The sequence below is a fragment of the Ornithorhynchus anatinus genome, unplaced genomic scaffold (genome assembly GCF_004115215.2).
Source record: "Ornithorhynchus anatinus isolate Pmale09 unplaced genomic scaffold, mOrnAna1.pri.v4 scaffold_264_arrow_ctg1, whole genome shotgun sequence".
Lineage (NCBI taxonomy): Eukaryota > Metazoa > Chordata > Mammalia > Monotremata > Ornithorhynchidae > Ornithorhynchus > Ornithorhynchus anatinus.
Genome location: NW_024396743.1, coordinates 611,463 through 631,732, shown reverse-complemented (window position 1 = coordinate 631,732; position 20,270 = coordinate 611,463). Strand labels below are relative to the sequence as shown.

Below are 20,270 nucleotides of genomic sequence, written 5' to 3'. Positions count from 1 at the left end.
CTTAAAAGATTTCATGACTATTAGCGATAATAACCGTATTTAAGCACTTACTATGAGCCGGGCCCTGTACTAAGCACTGGGGTAGACACAAGCTAATCAGGCTGGACACAGTCCCTGTCCTACAGGGGACTCGATTTAAGCAGTACTCTACCGAGTGTCTGCTAATTACAGAGCACTGTACTAAGCACCTGGGAGAGTACAGTAGAGGATCCCTGTGCCGGAGGAGGCTTCTGGGGAAGGGTGGGGCACCAAGGCCACCCCAGACTCGGGATTTGGTAACGGGAAGGGGCCGTGGGAGTTGGGCTGGGGAGGGAAGAGGGAGAAGGACGCACGGGAGGTAGAGAGAGGAGAGGAGGGAAGGTCAGTCACCGCTCCCGGTTTGCAAACTTCCCAGTGTCCGGGGCACCGGCTCGCCGCGTCCTCACCTGTTTGTAAAGCAGCCATCGGTTCCTTGGAGCGAGTGCCGGGGCTTCTCGGCCCGCGAACGGGACGGGCAAGTGAGGGACCCCGGAACGGGAGGGACCCAGACGGAGACAGACGAGAGGCCCGGCCTGGACCCGATCGCCGGGGTGTGTCGGTGGGGCGGGGGGGCGGCTATCCTCACCGCCCCCTCAGCCCCATCCCGGCCCCCTAGGACCTCGCAGGCTCCCCAACTGACTGACCCCTTGATAAAGCGATCAGCTTGGACGAGGCACCCGGCTGCTTCCTGGGGCTGGAGCCCACTCCGGCGCCCACCGAGGCCGTGCAGGGGAAGAGCCAACCGGGGGAGTAACGGGAGCGGGGACAGTGGGGAGTGGAGTGGAGGGGCGGGCCAGGGGAGGGGATGGGGCCGCCTCCGGCAGGCAGACAGGCCCCGCCCCCCGCCAAGTTCCTCCCCCCTCCCCATCTTTGCAGTAGCAAGGTTGTCTTCTGCACTGGCCCGCTGGCGAGGTACCAGCACTGACTGCTGCGCTACTGCCGGCCCCAGTCCGTGCCCCCGTGGGCTGACCGAGCTTGGTCACTCCCAGGCCACACTCTATCCCAGCACCGCCCCCCAGCTCCCTTTTCACTCCATATGGCCGAGTGACCTCGTTCCTCCCCGGCCCCTGCACTCGCCACCCCCTCTCCGCCGGGGATGGGCGGCCGATCACAGACCCCCCCCCCGCCCGGGGCTCGACCTGCCAGAAGGACAGCAGTGCACTCACCGTCTCAGCGACTGACTCCATTTATTCCCACTGTCACTCTGCAAATCCGTGGGGGTTCGGGCCTCCGTGGGGATTCGGGCCCTGACTCCAAAGGCCGCGGGGCCGTACCCCGGCCCCCTCGTCAGTCTTGGGGCAGCGGGATGCCCAGGGCAGTGTGTCCGCTCAGTCCGCGGGCTTCCTCCACCTGCTCCGGGGAGCAGTAGTCCTCGAGGAAGATGACAGCCAGGTTGCTGAGCCGCCGGTTGGCGGAGAGGGAGAAGCGGAGCATGCACTCCACCACCGGGGCCGCCGCCGCCGTCGGCTCCCGGCCCGCCCGTCGGGCCCACGGCCCGCTCAGGTACATGAGGGTCGTCACCGCCGAAATCACCGTCTCCTCGTTCGGGCTGGACAGGCAGCCGATGATCTGCTGGACGCCTCCGGCCTGCAGGACGTGCTCCCTGTTGGCTGGGTCAGGGCAGAGGTTGCAGAGACCACCTGGGGCAGAGGCAAAGTGGGAGTCTCGGTCAGCCCCGGGCCCCCAGACCCGTGGACACGGCATCCCCCTCTCCGAGGCTTGCTATCGTTGGGCTCGGCCAGGAGTGGGCTTCTCCCAGGCCCCTACCCTGCCCTTGCCAACTCGACCCTCGCCTCTACCCCAATTCTCCATGTCCCTACTGGGGCCCAAGGCCCAGAACATCTCCTGGCCCCACGGGCTCCAAATCCAGCCCCAGCATACCACCCGCCTATGGTGCCCAAGAGCAGAAGTTCTCCAGCCCAGACAGTGAGCCCTGCCCCGGCCTGGAGGGGCAGGGGAGGCCAAAGAGAAGAGGGAGAAAACAAAAGGTGAAGCAGCGTGGCTCAGTGGAAAGAGCACGGGCTTTGGAGTCAGGGCTCATGAGTTCGAATCCCAGCTCGGCCACTTGTCGGCTGTGTGACTGTGGGCAAGTCACTTAACTTCTCTGTGCCTCAGTTCCCTCATCTGTAAAATGGGGATTAAGTCTGTGAGCCCCACGTGGGACAACCTGATTCCCCTATGTCTACCCCAGCGCTTAGAACAGTGCTCGGCACATAGTAAGCGCTTAACAAATACCAACATTATTATTATTATTAAAAGGTGTGGTAGGGGGGTGAGAGGAAGAGAGAGAAAGAGAGATAGAGTGTGTGTGCACGTGCGTGCGTGTGCAAGCACGCATGTTTTCACCCCTCACCGATGGCAAACTCCACCAGGGTATCGCTGTCCTCGCTCAGGGTGTCGAGGAACAGGTCCAGGACCTGCAGCTGCCGCAGGTGCTGGTAGTTATTTGGGTCGTAGGCGAAGTTGGCCAAGTTGGCTAAGACCTGCTCCTTGGCTTCTGCAGAGAGAAAACATAGGGGTCACCACGGGAGGGGCCGTGGCCCGAGAAGCAGAGGGACGGGCCCGGGAAATGGAAGGTGTCCTCGATGGAGTGGTCCAAGAGAGGGTGGGTGACCCTGTGATCAAATGCCTTCCGGTTTAGCTCCCACCTCCTCTGTACCTGCCACTCTCACCTTCACTCTCGGTCTCCTGGAACTCGGTGACCAGGGCCTGCAGGTACTCGAGCCGTCCACCCTCAGGGCCGGCTCGGGAGCTCTGCGCCATGGTCGATCACCACGGTCGGCTCGGGGAAAGATCCATCAGACCAGGCAGGGAGCTGGGACCCCGGCCTGGTCTCCTCCTGCTGGGGAAGGCCATGGTGGTATAAGGTTACCCTCAAGTCAGGTGCTCATACTGGGAAGGAGAGAGGAGACCCTGTCAGGCCCTCCCTGGTCAAGCTACCCACGAGGCTGTCCAGCCTCTCTCCCCTTTTATCTTCTCTTCGCTCCCTTCCGGGACAACCCTTCTCTGGGCTGCAAGTCACACTGGATGCCCTCCAGTCCTGTTTCCCTGCCACCCCCTACCAGATAATAAAGCTGCAAGGGTCCAATGGGTTCCCCTCCCCTCTCTGCTCCCCCCCCCAAAATGTCCCCAGCCCAGAGCCCCCACAGAGACAGAGGCAGAGAGGAGGTCCAAGAGAAGGTCATTCAGTCAAATTTCTTGAGCGCTTACTGTTTGCAGAGCACTGTACCAACCGCTTGGGAGAGTACACTATAATAGAATTGGTAGACATGTTCTCTGCTCACAACAAGCTGAGGGGGAGACAGACATTAATGTAAATAATTTATCATATATAATTTCCCCGACTAAGCTCTCATTTTCTCTTCTCCCACTCCCTTCTATGTTGACCTTGCGCTTGGATTTGCACCCTTTATTCACCCCTCCCTCAGCTCCTCAGGACTTACATAAAGAAGACAGGGGAAAGAAGATAGGGACTGAAGATGATGGGGGGGGCTAAAGAAGACAGGGGCTATCGGAGCCAGGGGCTAGAGAGGAGAGGGGCTAGAGGAGAAGGGGGCTAAAGGAGCCAGGAGTTAAAAGAGAAGGAGGCTAAAGGGACTGAGTCTAATGAAGGTGGGGGCTAAACGGAACAGGAGCTAAGGAAGACAGGGGCTATATGGGCCAGGGGCTAAAGAAGACAGGGGTTAAATGGGACAGGGGCTAAACAGGCCAGGGGTTAAAGAAGACAGGGCTAAACGGGACAAGGGCTAAGAAAGACAGGGGCTAAAGAAGACGGGGGTTAAGGAAGACAGGGGCTAAACAGGCCAGGGGCTAAAGAAGACAGGGGCTAAACAGGTCAGGGACTAAGGAAGACAGGGGCTAAACGGGTCAGGGGCTAAGAAAGACAGGGGCTAAACAGGCTAGGGGCTAAGAAAGACAGGGACTAAACGGGCCAGGGGCTAAAGAAGACAGGGGCTAAACGGGCCAGAGGCTAAGGAAGACAGGGGCTAAACGGGCCAGAGAATAAGGAAGACAGGGGCTAAAGAAGACAGGGGCTAAACGGGCCAGGGGCTAAGGAAGACAGGGGCTAAACGGGCCAGAGAATAAGGAAGACAGGGGCTAAAGAAGACAGGGGCTAAACGGGCCAGGGGCTAAAGAAGCCAGGGGCTAAAGGGGGCAGCGTCTGGGTCTGGAGATGAGAGATGGAGCGGGGGTGAACGCGGGGCCCGGCAGGACCGGCCGGCGGCGAGCGGCTCGAGCGGCTCCCCCGGCTCCCCCGGCTCCCCCTACCCCCCCAGGCCGGCGGGAGCCCGCTCACCTCGGCCCCGGCGGAAAGCGGCTCCGGGCCCGCCCCCAGCCCGCCCCCAACCTGCCGGAAGCGGAGGCAGGCGGCCCGGAAGTGGGCGGGCTGAGGGCCACCACGGGAAAGCCAACCGGGGGGCGTCTAGGAGGTAGTCCTGTCCCCGACGCTTACTCCTCTCCGCCGCACCTAATAACGTTCGCTCAGCCCGTTGGATTTGTTGAGCGCTTAAGGTGTGCCGAGCCCTGTACCGAGCGCTTAGGAGAGGAGATAGAACCCAGGTGGTAGACACGTTCCTCGCCCACGATGAGCTTACAGTCTAGAGGGGGAGACAGGTGTGAATATAAATAATGTAATATATAATTTAAAGATAAGTACATAAGTGCTGTGGGGGGGGGGAATAAAGGGAGGCAGCGTGGCTCAGTGGAAAGAGCCTGCCCTTCGGAGTCAGAGGCCATGAGTTCGACTCCTGGCTCTGCCACTTGTCAGCTGTGTGACTGTGGGCAAGTCACTTCTCTGTGCCTCAGTGACCTCATCTGTAAAATGGGGATTAACTGTGAGCCTCACGTGGTACCACCTGATGACCGTGTATCTCCACCAGTGCTTAGAACGGTGCTCTGCACGTAGTAAGCGCTTAACAAAAGCCAACATTATTAAAGGGGGCAAATCCGAGAGCAAGGACATCACAAGGGGGAGAAGGCATAATTCAATAATAGTGGTATTTCTTAAGTGTTTACTACCTGCCAAGCACCGCACTGAGGTAGATACAGGATAATCGGGGTCCACACGGGGCTCACTGTCTAAATAGGAGGGGGAACAGGTAGGTATTGAATCCCCATTTTGGAGATGAGGGAAACGAGACACAGAGAAGTGAAGTGACTCACCAAAGGTCACGCAGTCATTAAAGGGCAGAGAGGGGATTAGAACCCAGGTGCTCTGCCTCCCGGGCCCTTGTTCTTTCCACTTGGCCGCACTAATAGATTGATCCTAACCGTAATTCATTTTAGCGTCTGATTCCCATGCCGATTTTTAAGTTCCCTGAGGGCAGAGGTCATGTCTAGTAACCATAGCGTGCTCCCCTCAGCCCACAGTAGCGTGAGAAGCAGCGTGGTTTAGTGGAAAGAACCTGGACTTGGGAGTCAAAGGTCGTGGGTTCTGATCGCGGTTCCGCCACTCGTGTCAGCTGTGTGACTTCGGGCAAGTCACTTAACTTCTCTGGGCCTCGGTTCCCTCATCTGTAAAACGGGGATCTCTGAGCCCTACGAGGGACACCCTGATTACCTCATATCTCCCACAGCGCTTGGCCCACAGTAAGCGCTTAACAAACGCTATCGTCATTAACATTAGAGTAAAAAAAAAAAAGAAGTTGGTATTTGTTAAGCGCTTACTATGTGCAGAGCACTGTTCTAAGTGCTGGGGTGGATACAGGGTAATCAGGTTGTCCCACGTGAGGCTCACGGTCTTCATCCCCATTTTACAGATGAGGCACAGAGAAGTTAAGTGACTTGCCCACAGTCACACAGCTGACAAGTGGCAGAGCCGGGATTCGAACTCATGACCTCTGACTCCCAACCCCGGGCTCTTTCCACTGAGCCACGCTGCTTCTCTGAGTACCAGGGCTCTGGTTATAGTAGGCGGCCAGTTAGTTCAACTTCGCTTCTCTGGGCCTCAGTCACCACATCTGTAAAATGGGGGTTAAAAGCGTGAGCCCCTCGTGGGACACGTGATTACCCTCTCTCCACCCCAGCGCTTAGAACAGTGCTTGGCCCACAGTAAGCGCTCAACAAATACCGTCCTTGTTCTTATTAACGGGGTTCGGATGGTAGGGTGCAGGAGGCGCCTTGGGCCGGTAGAGGGAGCCCGCGGCGCGGTGGTCATTTGGCTACCGGAGGCCGCGCGGCCCCGGGCCCGGACCTCGGCCCGGTAACGGACCCAGGCCGGCGTGGACTTTCTGGACTTTGCCACTCTTCCGGAGGCCCCGAGACCCCAGACTGTTTCTGGTTCCTCTTCAGCAGAGGGTGGCTCTTCAAGGGCCACCCTATTGTCCATTCCAAGCGCTTAGTCCAACGCTCTGCACATAGTAAGCGCTCAGTAAATACTATTGAATGAAGTGCTCACCCCACCCCTCCTCGCCTATCTTATCGCCTCTTCCAATCTGAAATGTATTCAGTGCCTGCCTCCCCGAATAAACTCCCTGGGGGCAGGGACCCTGTCTATTATTAGATCTCCCTTTTACAGCGTTCTGTACCCCCTAGGTGCACCATCACTAATACTGATTTGGAACGACCCAGGGTGGAAGTTGGAAGTCTGGCCCAGCCCCACATCCCTCTGTTAATATGCATAATAATAATGATGATGGCATTTGTTAAGCACTTACTATATGCCAAGCACTGTTCTAAGCGCTGGGGGGAATACAAGGTAATCAGGTTATCCCACGTGGGGCTCACAGTCTTAATCCCCATTTTACAGATGAGGTAACTGAGGCCCAGAGAAGTTAAATGACTTGCCCAAAGTCGCACAGCTGACAAGTGAAGGAACCGGAATTAGAACCCATGACCTCTGACTCCCAGTGCAGACCCTGGGGGTCTAGAGTAATTCTGGCGGACTCTGGGGGCCCTGGCTTGACCCTTGGCCTGTGTCCTGACCCCAATTTGGGGTCCACGATGGCGTCTACCAGATACGAGCCAGGCACTGCCCTCTCAGCCCCGGTGGGCCTCCCATGGAGACCGGGCTGAGAAGGGACCCCCAGCAAGGGGAAGGGTCTGGCTGGAGTTGGCACAGTTGGGCAAGTGGGGCGATTGTCACCCTGTGACGAGCTGAAAGTGCCCATCCCTGGCGCTGTGGAGAGAGTATGCCTGAGGAGGGAGGTGCCCAAGGCTCTGTCAGGTTGCACCATCTCCCTTGGTTAATTATTAATAATTCTATTTTTTACTATGTGTTTATTCAGTGCTAAGTCGACACAAGATAATCAGATCTTCTTTCCATCTTAGAGATGAGGAAACCGAGAGGTTCAGTGACTGGCCCAAAGCTACCCAGCAGACCGGGGCAGAGCCGAGAGTAGGCCCCTGTTTCCTGATTCCCAGTCCCGTGCCCTTTCCACCTGAAGCTGGAACTGGGAAGGGGGCTCAGATTGGGGTTCCGCCCCAGGTGCCAAAAAGGCTCCAGGTCTGGCCCGCGGGGAGCCAAGCGCCAGTTGGGGGTGACCACCATCCTGGGCAGGGAGGCAGCGGTGCAGCCTCCAGTCGTGCCCTTCAGGCCACAGCGGGCCAGTGCCCGGGGCTGGTTTTGCAGAACAGATCGATTCCATCCTCCGATAGGACTCCTGCCCGGGCACGGTCTGCGCCAGCAAACGGGCACGGGCGCCAGCGGGCCCTGCCGCTGGACCAAAGGGAGCCACGGGGCTGGGAATTCACTCCTGACTCGTTTTCCCCACCTGCCTGGCTGCTTCCCGGGGCCCGGCAGGAATAGGGGGCCGAGGGTGGTTCCGCAGAGGCCGTTCTCCCGCTCCCCAGCCCGTAGGCATGCCTGACCCCCACCCCCGTTCCCGGGATGGTGGTGGGATGAGGGGTCAGGGGCTGGTCACGGGGTGGGGAGTGAGGAAGCGGTGGCGGGGGCCGGGTCCACGGTAGGGAGGGGGTTCCGGAGGGAGGGGGAAGGCTGGGGGCGGGGAGGCGGTTAGGCAGGCCCGGGATGTTTCCGAGGTCGCTGCCAGGCAGGTAACAGCACGCACCAGGGCACATCGTCGCCCGCCAACCATCTGCCTCTTTTTAAAGTCAAAGGCTCGGGCGCTCGCAGCAAAGGGAGCCCCCTTACCCACCCCTCCCGGGCGGCACGGCAGGGGACGAGGGGCGAGGTCCGTCCGAGGAGACCCCGTGACCCCCCGCGTCCCTTCCCGGCTGATTAGGGCCGAGTCGCGGGGACCCCTTCCCCTCCCCTGTCCCCGCAACCTTTCTTTCCCAAGGGTCCCCGGCCCCGGCTAGGCCCCAGCTAGGCCTGGCCCACAGCCAGGTAGGGGAGGGGTAAAGTCTCCCCGGGATGAAGCTGAGTCATTGATCGTCAGAGATCAGATTACCTTCCCCCCCCACACACACCCCGCTTCCCCCTCCTTTGCCTCTCCCTCTCCTTCCACTCTCCCCACCTTAAATCCGGGGGCGGCAGCCGGAAGGGTCGGGCCCGTAAACTTGGGCTGCTAGGAGAGCTGTGGTCAGGAGCTGGGCGTGTGCGTTTCATTCCCCACCAGCCAAAGCCGCCACCCCTGCCCTCTGCCCCTGCCCCCTGCCCCCTGCCCCGCCCCACCATGGCCTGGGACTGAGCCGTGCCGTTCCTGCAGCTCAGGAGGCAGGGAGAAGGGTACTGGATGATCGGGACTTCCAGACCCCGAGAGGAGCAAGAAGCTCAGACCACCGACCCCTCCCCACCCAGGGCCCAGACCCAGGCCCTGACCATTTGGCTCAGTTGCACCCAGGCCTGGCGAGAAACAGACAGAGCTGGAGAGGCAGGCTTTATTCCAGGACTGTGCCTGGCCAGTCTCGGACCAGAGTCGGGGCTGTCCCGGGTCCCTTTCCTTGCCTCCTGGAGTTTTCCCATTCCGCGCGCTCCTAGGGGCGGGCCTCCACCCTCCCCACCCCCAGGGGCTGCCCTGGCTCCTTCCCTGCCCCACATGGGGTCTCCTGGGCCCTTCTCCCTGCCCACTGGGGCCTGCCAGGTTGCTGGGGGAATTCAGTGCCATCGCCCAGTCGTACCAGGGAGGCTTGGAGAGGGGGCTGACGGGGCAGTGGCGCCAGCCGGAGGAGTCGGAGAAGGCCGATCCCGCCCACCGGGGTCAGGAGGGGCCTGACAGGTGCCCGGAGGCTGGGAGCTGGTCATGCTAGGCCAGGCAAGGTGATGCCCGGTGTCCGGTGGCCTCTGACGCTGTCTTCATTCGGGATTGGCAGGACCTCAAACTTCCGAGCCAAGACCCGGGCTCGTTGAGCCCTGCTCAGCTTTCAGATGGGGGAACCTGGGGCTCCCAACATGGTGGGGTAGGGTGCCCACTCCGGGGTGCCAGGCGGGTGTCTTCGGGCTCCAGGTGCAGCTCCACCAACCGGGAGAGCCGAGGGGTCCGACCAACCTCGCGATCATCCAGTCCGGCCATCAGGGCACCTGGGCCCGGGCGCCTGGAGCCCCTGGAGCGCCATCAGGCCGGCGGCCCCGAGGTATCCCAAGAGAAGTGGCCTCGGCGCACCCGGCACGGGGGCAGGGGGCTCTGGCCACGCCCCTCCCCACCCTGCCTCACGGCGGCTGCTGCCCTCACCCAGGCAGGTGGAGGCCCTCGGGCCGGCCCCGAAGCTCACTACCCCGGGCTAAGATCTGCGGGCTCAGACGCTGGTCACGTACATGACCTCCACGCGGAGTGGCAGCGGCGACGGAGGCTTCTTGGGCGGGAGGTCGCCTGCGGCCCCGGGGAGGAGGGTCTCCTCCAGAGGCGGCTCCTTGAGGGTCCCCGTATCTGCCGGCTGCTCCTTCCTTTGCATGAGGCAGAAGCTGATGCCCATGTACAGCGCGGCGGACACCAGGATAAAGCTGGATGTGCAGAAGACGTATCTGAAGTCTCCAGTGGCGTCCAGCAGCAGACCTGCAAGGGACCGTGGCTGAGCCCCAGGGGGCGGGGGTCCTGAGGCCCAGGGGTGGAAGGAGCTGGGGGGAGGGGGTCCCGAGGCCCGGGAATGGGCGAATGCGGCTGTGGGGGGGAGTCTCGAGGCCCCCGGATTGAGGGGGTCCCTGGGGAAAAATGAAGGAATGGGGGGGGTCTGAAGATTCCAGAACGTGGGGATGGAGGGGAATGCAGGGAACCGGGAATGCAGGGGTCCCTGGACATGTGAGGGGATGGGGGGGTGCGGGTAGGGCTGGGGGGGCTGAGACTCCAAAGTGAGGGGAGGGCCGGCCCTGAGTGAGCAGCGGCAGTAGAGATGCTGGCTGGTGCCCTCTGAGGGGAAGGGAACCCCGATCTGGAAACGGTGGCGGGGTCCGCGGGGGAACCTGCGGCCGCCCCGGGGGGGCCCCCGCTCCACCTGTTGCCCCACACAGCCCCCGCCGCCCCGGGCCCTCACCGGCAAGCGGCGGACCGATGAGTATGGTGCAGCTCTCCAGGACGGTGAAGAGGCCCAGGGCGCTGGGGAAGCGGTCCATGGGCACGATGTCCATGAGCACCTGGAAGATGAGGGCGCCCACGCCGCTCATGGACACGCTGTAGACCAGGCAGTAGCCCACCAGCACGCGGAAGTCGGCCGACGTGACGCACAGCAGGTTGGTGAGGCCATTGAGCAGCAGGGCCAGGCTGAAGAGGTGGATGCGGCGGCCGGCGCAGGCCGGGCTCCCGGCCAGCAGCCCGGCCGCGGGCCGCATGAAGATGTTGCTGAAGCCGATGATGGAGATGAGGAGGGCGGCGCGGGCCGGGTCCACCCCGTGGCGCATGGCGTAGGGCACCAGGTAGATGTGGGGCAGCACGAAGCCCATGACCATCCACACGACGCCCAGCGTGTAGATCCGGTAACCGCGGTTGTGGCGGAACACGTCGAACGCCAGGTATCGCTGCAGGGCCCGGCCACAGGCCCAGAGGCAACCCCGGAGGGCGGCGGGGGGCGGCGGGCCGGCCGCGTGCTCCGGGGGCGAGGCTTTGAGGGGCCGCATGACGGCCCCGCACACGCAGCAGTTGAGCAGGACCCCGCCAAACACCAGGAAGGAGCCACGCCAGCCCAGGGAGTCCAGCAGATGACGGGAGAGCAGGGGCCAGAGGGTCAGGCCGATGGAGACGCCCGCCGAGGCCAGGGCGTTGGCCAGTGCCCGCCGGCGGGAGAAGTAGTAGCCCAGTATGGTGATGCTCGCCTGGAAGGTGAAGGAGGCGCCCAGGCCTGGGGGGGGCAGAGAGGAGCTGGCTCCAGGCTCCTTCCTGGCCTGCCCAGCCCGCAACTCTCCCCCCTCCTCTGCAGCTGCCCCCCGGGGTGGTGCGTGTGTGTGTTTGGGGCAGGGGGTCGGGGAGATTTGAACGAGCTTCTCCCCGCATCCTCCAGACTCCCCTCTTCCTGCCCCGGGCCCCCCTCCCCACTAGGCCTCTGTTTCCCGGGGTCCCAGGACGAGGGCGTGCAGGGTGGTGGGGGCCGGGGGGGACGACGACGACCGGGGGAAGGCTCACCTGTGATGAAGCCGGCCGTGAGGTAGAGTTGGCTAAGGGAGCGGGAGAAGGAGCTGGCCACCAGGCCCAGTCCGGCCAGCAGGCCCCCCGCCATCACCGCAACCCTGCAGCCGAACTGCTCCACCAGCACTCCGCAGACCGGCCCTGCGGTATTGATTTGATCGTATTTTTTGAGGGCTTACTGTGTGCAAAGCGCTGTTCTAAGCGCCTGGGAGACCACGGTATAACATTAAGCAGGCACGGTCCGTGCCCACAACGAGCTTACGGTCTAGAGGGGGAGTTGGACATTAATATGATTGAATACTAATATTATTTATTTATAATTAAATAAATAAATATTTGTAATGGGGGGGCCCTGGGGGTACATGTCAGAACCAGAATGGAGCAGGGGGAGGGGGGAATCTAAGTCACGGGCCGCCGGTGGGGAGCCAGAGCCAGGGGCTGATCTTGGAGAAGGGTGTGATCCATGGACAGGGATCTTCTAGACTGTAAACTTGTTATGGGCGGGGAATGTATCTGATAATTGTTTTACTGGACTCCTCCAAGCACTTAGTACAGTGCTCTGCACATAGTAAGCTCTCAGTAAATATCACCGATTGGAAAGGAGGGAATACTGTGCTGGGGAAAGTCATAAAATTTATTAAGCGCTTACTGTGTATAAAGCACTCTATTCGGTGCTGGGAGAGAATACCCAGGTGAGAATTAGTCACCGTCCTTGTCCCTCAGGGGGCTCACCACCTAAGACAGTAAGTGAGGAGCCTGGACTGGAGACAGAAAGGTAAGGACCGACCCAGGAAACAATAAGACGCCAAGGCAAGTGTTCACGTCTCCAATGAAAAAACAGTGCTCTGCACATAGTAAGCGCTCAATAAATATGATTGAATGAATGAAACCAGGGCCGCGGTCTACGCTTTCTGGGCGCTGGCCCTCGCCTGGGGATGCGGGGCGGCCGGTGAGGGGCGGGATTCCCCAGGTGGAGCTGGAGAACTTGATCGGCCCGGCTCCACCAGAACCGCCCCCGGTCTCCTGAACTGGGAGGAACTGGGGCCGGGCAGGCCCGCTCAGCCCAGCTCCAAACCAGAGTAGCCCAACGACTTTGCCGGTCCCTGACCTCCGGGGGACCTTGGGGCGGGGGTGGGGAGGGGACGAGGGGGAATGCAGGAGCCGGGGGAGAGAGGGAGGGGCGGCTCCCACCTGTGTTCACCTCCCTCCTGGGACCCAGCCGAGGGAGGGCCGGTGTTCCTGGGGCCTAGGGCAGGCTCACCGTGTCCTGGCCTCTCCGTGGGTGAGCCCAGGTGGCTGCTACTTTCTGGCCGCTCATAGGCCATGAACCCCTGGCTCCCAGCCCAGACCTCGGCGTGACCCAGCCCTCTCAAATATCACCTTTCCAACAGCGCTCAGCGGGGGGAAGGGTAAGAGAGAGGGGTGTCCGGAAGCGGGCGACGGAGAAGGAGGGTGGGGCGGAGACGGGGTGGGGGGGTGGGGGGGCACTGGGAATGAGAGTCGTGTGGTTTTGGGCCTACCTGTGTGCGAACGTAGCTATCTATCCGTGAGGGGATGGAGTGCCTGGCTGGTTTTGTGAATGTGGCTTATAAACCGGAGTGCGTGTCCGATTCTGAATGTCAGAGTATGGGTGTGCAAAGGCTATGAATGTTAGCGTGCCAGTGTTAGCGTGACAGTGTGTATTTGTGTGCCTGCGTGCGTGAGCCAGGGAGTGGGATTATCCCCATTCCCGGGGGGGGCGGCCCTTTCCCCCTCCCAGGCCCAAACGGTCCCCTCGCAGTCCCCGCCCCTCCCCTTCCAGACCGCCCCCACCCTCCTTATTCACCTGACCTTGGCAGCCCCTCCCGCCCCCCCTGCCCCCCAAGGAAATAGGTTTGGGCAGTGCTTTCCTTCCTCTGCTCCCGCCCCACCCCAACAACTCCACAGCAATGGCTGGAAGGCTCTCCGCCCTTCTTCCCCCCTACTTCCCTCCCCTTTCCCCTTCTTCCGTCCCCACCGTCCCCTCCTCCCCTCTTCCTCCTCCCAGAGCTCCGGGCTTCCCAGAGCAGCCTCCCCACCCCACTCCTCTCTCCTTCCTCCTGGCTCCAAGACAGTCAGGGACCTCGGCAGCCTGGCCTGGCCAAGGGGTGGAGGAGGTAGTGGGGGAGCGGGAGAGAGATAGAAAGTGTGTGTGTGTGTGTGTGTGTGTCTGCCCTATGACGACACCACCCAGCAAGCAGCAAGCACTGGAGCCTGGGAGTGTTCTCAGGTGACCGAGGCCAAGGTGGTTTCGGTCCCGGGGGGCAAGAGAGGAAAAGGCGGCTCCCCAGAGCCGGTGGAGTGGGGCGGGTGAGTGGGGAAGGAGGGACGGAGGGGAAGGGAGAGGAGTCCCAGGGAACCCCAAAGGAGGGCAGGGACTTACGGGGCCACTGTGCCCTGTCCACTCATTGTCCGGTTCATTTGGGATCTTTCCTTATCTGGGGGCACCTCCCTTTCAGGATGGCCAGGGAGAGGACTCTAGCCAGAGGTCGTGAGACTGGATGGATGCTCCCCAGAGGTCGACCCCCTTGGCCGCTGGCCAGGCCCCCCAACACCCACACACACAAGACACACACACCGGTCCCAGTGGCCTCCGCCGGCCCTCATGGACTCACCCCCGGCATGCAGGACGGCCGTCAGGATGGAGGGGAACCAGGAGGTCTCACTGTTGCTGGCCTGGAATTCATGCTGGAGTTCGGTGAAGAAGACGCTGATGCAGACTGGGAAGCCCAAGGTCAGGCCCTGAGCCACCATGGTGGCCACCAGCACCACCCAGGCCCAGCTGCCCTCCACCCCCTGCCCCGGCCCGACCTGGCCGTGCGGGCACATCTTCTCGGGCTGCGGTCGCCTGTGGGCAGGAGGAACGAGGAGGGTCGGCCTTGGTCCCCTGGCAGGGGCAGGGGCAAGGAGAGAAGCAGGGCAGGGAGAGAGGCACAGGCAGGGCGATGAGCAGGAGCAGGATGAGCGGCAGGGGCAGGGAAGCAGAGGGGCAGGTAGAGAAAGATGGGCAGAGGGAGCAGTAGAGGCAAGGGCAGGGGAGGGGCAGGGACAGGAGAGCATCAGGGACAGGGAGAGCAGCACGCACGAGCAGGGGGAGTTGCAGGAGCAAGGGCTTTCCTGCTCAGCCTCTATCTGCTCCAGGCTCTCCCTCTGGCCGTCTGGCCTCCACCTGAGGCTCCCATGGAGTAGCCCTGCCCTGCCCTCTCAGGGACCACCTCATCTCTGCCCCAGCCCCCTGAGGAGACCACCTCACTCGCGCCTCTCTAGATCCAGGCCCCCAGCATGCCCAGGTACAACTCCCCAAGTCTCCCCTGGCTCCTCGACTCTCCTCATTCCTGGTTCTCTTCTCGCTTCTCGGCCTCTCCTTGTCTCTTGGCCCCTCCTGGCTCCAGGACCTCTCCTCACTCCCCAAGTCCCTTCTCATTCATTTCTCCACCCTGCACCTGGAGGCACTGAAAGGGGGCGGACCAAAGGGGAATATTGGTGTGGCCCTCACCCAGAGGGGTTAGACCAATCAGTCACATTCAGGGTGTGTTTCCATGTGCGCTTGTGTGTGTGTGTGCCCGTGCGCCTGCTAGTGTGGCTGTGGTCTCATGGTTGACAGTGTGTCTGCATGAATGTGACTCTGTGTGTATGCATGTGTTTGTGTTTCAGGATGTGTCTAGTTATGAATGAGCATCTGTATGAGTTTGACGCTGCAGGAGAGCGTGTGTGTGTGTTTGTGTTGGAAGATGTTCTTAGATATGACTGTGCATCTGCAGCAGCCCCAGAACCCACCAGGCCCCAAGAGCCTCAGGAGGTCTGGGGCCCCTCCCCTCTGCTGTGCCTCAGAGAACCTGATCCGTCCCGTCACCCCCTCGGTCCCCCTCAGCCTTCTCTGCTCCCATTAGGATTTCTGTTTTTGGAGCAAACAGGAAGGCGGAGGGGCTGTCTCTGGACCTCTGCCCAGCCCCTGATTGTTGACATCCAGCCCCAGGCTCCTCTTCCCCGCCTCCCCCAAATCACAGCTCCCTTCTCTGGCTCCCAGCCAACTTCCAGGCCTTGGACTGAAGACTTCCCAACCTCCCACTGAGAACTCTGTCTGGAGCTCCAAGGCCCTCCGCTCCAACCTGTGACCCCAGGGGCCCACGCAGCTACCGAAGCCGACAGCCCTCTGCCCTGTGACCCCCGACCCCTGACCTCTCTGGTCTTTACTCAATAGCTCTCCTGGTCAGGACTCCAGGCTGGTTGCTGAGGAAGAGAGCTCCCCACTCCAGCCTCTGTTCGCACCAAAACCAGACCTGGGTCAGCTGAGAATGGAAAGGAGCAGGGCAGAGGGGCTGCCAGCCCGAGGCTGGCAATGCCTACGGAGGTGACTGGCCAAACCAGGCTCCTGGGAACTGCCTCAAGGATAGGTATTGGCGGCAGTTGGCATGGGCAGCAGGTTGGGATGGGATTTCTGTCCTTCTGCCCCATCCCCTCTTCCTGCTCACTGACAGGGTGAGGGAGGTCAGGGGAGGTTGGGGTCTGGGGACAGGGACCCTAGTGAAGGTGGGGGGAGAAGGGTCACGGGGAGGGGAGAGGGACCATGGAGGGTTGGGGAGAAGAGGGGTCTCAGGGGGGAGAGGAGAGGGTCCGTGGAGGATTGGGAAGGGATGCCCGGAGCCTTGAGCCTGGAGGAAAAATACCCCCTCAGTCTGCCCTCTCCCACCTCCAGCTCTGCTTTTCCGGTCAGGCCCCCTCCAGACCGGCATTCCAGGTCCGAGAGAAGGCCAATCCTCCGCAACAGCACCAATCCTTCCATTTGCCTAGGGCTGACAACGCCACAGACACCACCTGTCTGGCACGCAATTCCCACCCAGCTATTTGGGCACTTCTCCAGGGTAGCACCCTGAGACGGGAAAGAGGCTGTGGGCTTCCTTCTCCAGCGGAGGAGGATCTGCCCTTTACAGGCTACCCTCTTGCCTCAGTTTCCCTCTTGGGGCTAACGAGCCCTCCGGCCCCTCCCGCCCCAACCCTACCACCGCACTGGGGTCTGCGGGCGGAGGGCCGGGCCCGGGGAAGGAGGGTGCGAGGCACGGGGGCCCTGAGGAGTGGAGGCTCGGGGCCGGGTGGTGGAGATGGGGGCGGCTGGAGATGTGAGGCAGGAAGTCTGACCTTCTGGCCTTCCCTGAACTCAGATCCAGGCTCCCGGTGGGGGACCTCTGCTGAACTCTCCAGGGCGCAGGCCCGGCGACTCCGGCCCCAGTTTGCCATAGGGCTGGCGCCGCTTCCCCTGCACCCAGCACCCCCCCCGGCAGGGCTGTGAGGAGGGGAGGGGTGGCCCCGGGAGGCCTGGGGTCCCCCTCTCCGGCTCTTCTCTGCCCGGCCTCGGGGGAATCCCCTCCTCACCCCTCGCCGGATCCGGTCCGGCAGAGGACACAGCCCCCCAAATAACCCCGGGGGGATGTAGGGGGTGGTCTCAGCTCGGAGGCCAGGCCAGAGCAGGCCACGCCAGGGCAGGGCAGGGGGAGCAGGAGGGGAGGGCGGAGGGGAGGGGGCTTTGGGCGCTTCAGCTTTTGGGCCCCCGGGTCCGAGCCCCCTCCCCCGGTGGGGCAGCCGGGCGCGGGCAGTTGGAGGGTCCCGGAGAGGCGGGGGCCGGGGGCCTGGGGGGCGGGGGGCAGCCGGAGGTTAACCCTTCCGGGTCCGGGCCCGGGGGGGAGGAGGGCGGCCGCGACTCTCACCGATTCCCACGGAGACCCCATAAGCGGGGGCGGCTCGGGACCGGCGGCTCCTCCGGCCGGGCGGCGCTTCCTGGCTCCGGGGCCGGGGCCGGGGCCGGGACCGCCCGCCGGAGGGGAGGGACCGACCGACCGAAGGACAAACAGAAGAACGGACGGATAGAGAGAGGGAGGGACGGGCAGAGGAAGGACGGCCCGGGGGACCGCGGGGGGCGAGGGCCCTGAGGGAGGGTCGCTTCCCCGGGATCCCCCCACCCCACACCCACCCTCCATCAACGGCCTCAACGGCTGCCATCGCGCGGGGGGCAGGGGGTGGGGACGGACACGGGGACACACCGGACCCCTCGCTCCGGACAGACTTCTCTAACTCTGCTCCTCGGGGACCCGAAGGGAGGGAGGGGGTGGCTGGTCGTCGCGCAGGGAAGAGGGGCCCGGGGAGAGGCAGAGGAGCAAAAGAAGGGGAACTTGGGTGGAAGAGGATTCCCGGGGGTGGGGGTGGGGGCGGGGTCCTGCTGCCGTCCCAGGGAGGCAGACTGGATCAGCAGGGTCTCAGGAAGGGCTTTCTCTCTGACCCCGCCCCCCGGCCCCCACTGACCCCAGTTCTGACCCCAGAGAGGGGCACAAGTAGTCGTCGTCGTCGTAGCAGCAAGCAGCGGGGGCAGCGGTGGTAGGTGAGTAGTGCCGAGGTCCCTCTGACCAGAAGTCTAGACCCAGGGGTCCCAACAGCCCACCTATGGCTCAGGGAATCCCCATCTTCCTGGACTTCCCGCTTGGGAGGAGGGTCCGGAGGCGGAGGTGGGCGCGGGGCCCAGGGCAAAGGGTTCAGCTCCCTTCCCCTCCTCCCTCACCCTCTCCCAGGCTGGGGCCTTGCCCCGCTCTGGAAGAGAGAGGGGGGGAAGACCGCCCACCTGCTCGCCCGCCCAACCCCCCCGTCCCCGGCCACCCCGGCCAGGGTTGGCGAACTCCAGGCGAGTCCGGTCTTGCTATGCAGTCAATCAGGGTCGCCGGGTCCACCTCCCCGTCCCCTGGGCCCCAGCAGGGCTGAGTCAGAGGGACACACTGCCTGGGGCCCCAGAAGCCCCCGGCAAGGTGGCCCTGCCCCTGCCCTCTCCCCATTGCCCCGCCAGCTCCCTTCCCCGACGCATTGGGGTCTCCGGGCACGAGGGGCTGTCACTTAATCAATCAATGCTGCTTTTTGAGTGCTCCTGAGGGTGATGTTCCGTACTCGGGAAGTAGGGCTAAAGGAGCCACTGGGGAGTGTAGGAAGGGTGAGAAGGAGAGATGATACCGATAATAATGGCATTTGTTATTCACTGTACTAAGAGCCGGGAAGGTACGATATAAGCAGGTTTGACCACGATCCTTGTCCCCATAAGGGGCTCCCATTCTAAGGGGGAGAGAAAACAGGTATTTTAAAGATGAGGAAACTGAGATACAGAGAAGTTAAGTGACTTACCTAAGGTCACAGAGCAGGCAGTCGGAGCCAGGGTTAGAATCCGGGCCTGTGCTCTTTCCACCAGCCCACACAGCCACCACAGATGTCTTCCTGGAGGGAGGGGTGGTTTTGACCTGTTTTTCATGATGGGATGTGTTGCTTCAGGCTGGGGGACTGGTCTTGAGAAGGCAAGCGTAATGAGTATTCGCTTATCTTCTGCTCCAGCATCGTAGGCTGTATTCACTTCTGGGGCGCACCTGAGAACGGTACCCGGGAACACGAGGCTCCAGCGCAAGGCTGGAGTCAAGAAAGAATGGTGGGTCAGGGCCGAGCGAGGCCTGGTTCCATGGTTTCACTCCGTGCTGTCACCGCAGTTTCTCCCCCAGTGCCCTAGCGGGGAAGGGAGATCCAGGAAGGGGATCGAGTGGACTTCTGGAGCCCTGAGCCCTGGCCCCAGCCAGCACTACCTGTCAGGGTAATTCATGCCAAGGAGGAAATAATTAACCATCCAAGGAGCCCAGGTGCCAGAAGGGAAGGACCCCCACCTATGCCGGCCAGGCAGGGCCAGACCCCGAGGGGGGCCCAGAGCACCAACTTCCCCAAGGGGCTGGATTGTGTTCTTTGGCTTCCCTTGTCACAATAGTTGGCAGCCCATGAAGGCGTCACCTCTTGCCTAGACCGTAAGCTTATTGTGGGCACGGATCATGTCTACCAACTCCATTATAGTCAATCAATCAAATTTATTTAGCACTTATTGTGTATTAAGTGCTTGGGAGAGTACAACAATATAACAGACACATTCCCTGCCCACAACGAGCTAATAGTCTAGAGGGGGAGACACACATTAATATAAACTAATTTCGGGCATTTACATAAATGCTGTGGGACTGGAGGGTGGGAATAAAGGGAGCAAGTCAGGGTGACTCAAAAGGGAATGGGAGAAAAGGAAATGAGGGGTTAGTCAGGGAAGGCCACTTGGAAGAGATGTGCTTTCAGTGAGTCTTTGAAGGTGGGGAGAATATCTTGTAACTAATAATAATAATAATAATAATGTTGGTATTTAAGCGCTTTCTGCCGAGCACTGTTCTAAGCGCTGGGGTAGACACAGGGGAATCAGGTTGTCCCACATGGGGCTCACAGTCTTAATCCCCATTTTACAGATGAGGTAACTGAGGCACAGAGAAGTTAAGTGACTTGCCCAAAGTCACACAGCTGACAAGTAGCCGAGCAGGGATTTGAACTCATGACCTCTGACTCCAAAGCCCATGCTCTTTCCACTGAGCCACGCTGCTTCTCTAACACTTAGAACAGTGTTTGACAAATAGTAAGTACTTAACAAATAGCATAGCAAAAAGTATCACATTTCCCTCAGTGCCCCCCAAGTTTCCCCATGCTTGAACAGGCCCAAATGGGGAGATTAAGGTTGGGTTGAGGGTACCAATTTGGTGTCCCAACTAGTGGTTGGCCACCCTTTATTGAGTGCCCACTCAGAGCTGTGCACTGTACTAGGCACTTGGGGAGGACAGAATACAGAAGTAACACATTCCCTGTGCACGAGGAACTTCCATTAATGGGGCTGGGGGTAAAGGTGACTTGGGAGGTTGCCCAGCTGGTCCTTTGAGGATGATGATATTTATTAAGCACTTA

General features: G+C 61.4%; 2 protein-coding genes across 10 annotated transcripts; both read right to left on the bottom strand.

Annotated features, from left to right (window-relative positions):
- Positions 1 to 1,180: 1,180 nt before the first annotated feature.
- On the bottom strand, positions 1,181 to 4,398 carry ARMC7 (armadillo repeat containing 7). 2 transcript variants are annotated; one of them, XM_029056926.1, is made up of 4 exons: positions 4,316 to 4,398; positions 2,691 to 2,860; positions 2,372 to 2,515; positions 1,181 to 1,658 (listed from the first exon to the last, which is right to left on the bottom strand). In XM_029056926.1, exons 2-4 carry the CDS (start codon positions 2,779 to 2,781, stop codon positions 1,306 to 1,308), a joined length of 588 nt encoding a protein of 195 aa, XP_028912759.1. In that variant the 5' UTR covers positions 2,782 to 2,860; positions 4,316 to 4,398; the 3' UTR covers positions 1,181 to 1,305. The 2 variants fall into 2 exon arrangements, with proteins under 2 accessions (XP_028912759.1, XP_028912757.1); XM_029056924.2 differs by lacking the exon at positions 4,316 to 4,398 and adding an exon at positions 3,462 to 4,209 and having other exon boundaries at positions 2,691 to 2,910.
- Positions 4,399 to 8,785: 4,387 nt separating this feature from the next.
- Positions 8,786 to 19,348, bottom strand: SLC16A5 (solute carrier family 16 member 5). Of its 8 annotated transcripts, none has more exons than XM_039911026.1 (6): positions 17,784 to 17,866; positions 14,301 to 14,337; positions 14,105 to 14,209; positions 11,469 to 11,612; positions 10,387 to 11,187; positions 8,786 to 9,911 (listed from the first exon to the last, which is right to left on the bottom strand). In XM_039911026.1, the coding sequence occupies exons 4-6, from the start codon at positions 11,560 to 11,562 to the stop codon at positions 9,655 to 9,657; spliced, it is 1,152 nt and encodes a 383-aa protein (XP_039766960.1). In that variant the 5' UTR covers positions 11,563 to 11,612; positions 14,105 to 14,209; positions 14,301 to 14,337; positions 17,784 to 17,866; the 3' UTR covers positions 8,786 to 9,654. The 8 variants fall into 8 exon arrangements, with proteins under 8 accessions (XP_039766960.1, XP_039766953.1, XP_039766954.1 ...); XM_039911019.1 differs by lacking the exon at positions 17,784 to 17,866 and adding an exon at positions 16,626 to 16,989; XM_039911020.1 differs by lacking the exon at positions 17,784 to 17,866 and adding an exon at positions 16,180 to 16,602.
- Positions 19,349 to 20,270: the final 922 nt, after the last annotated feature.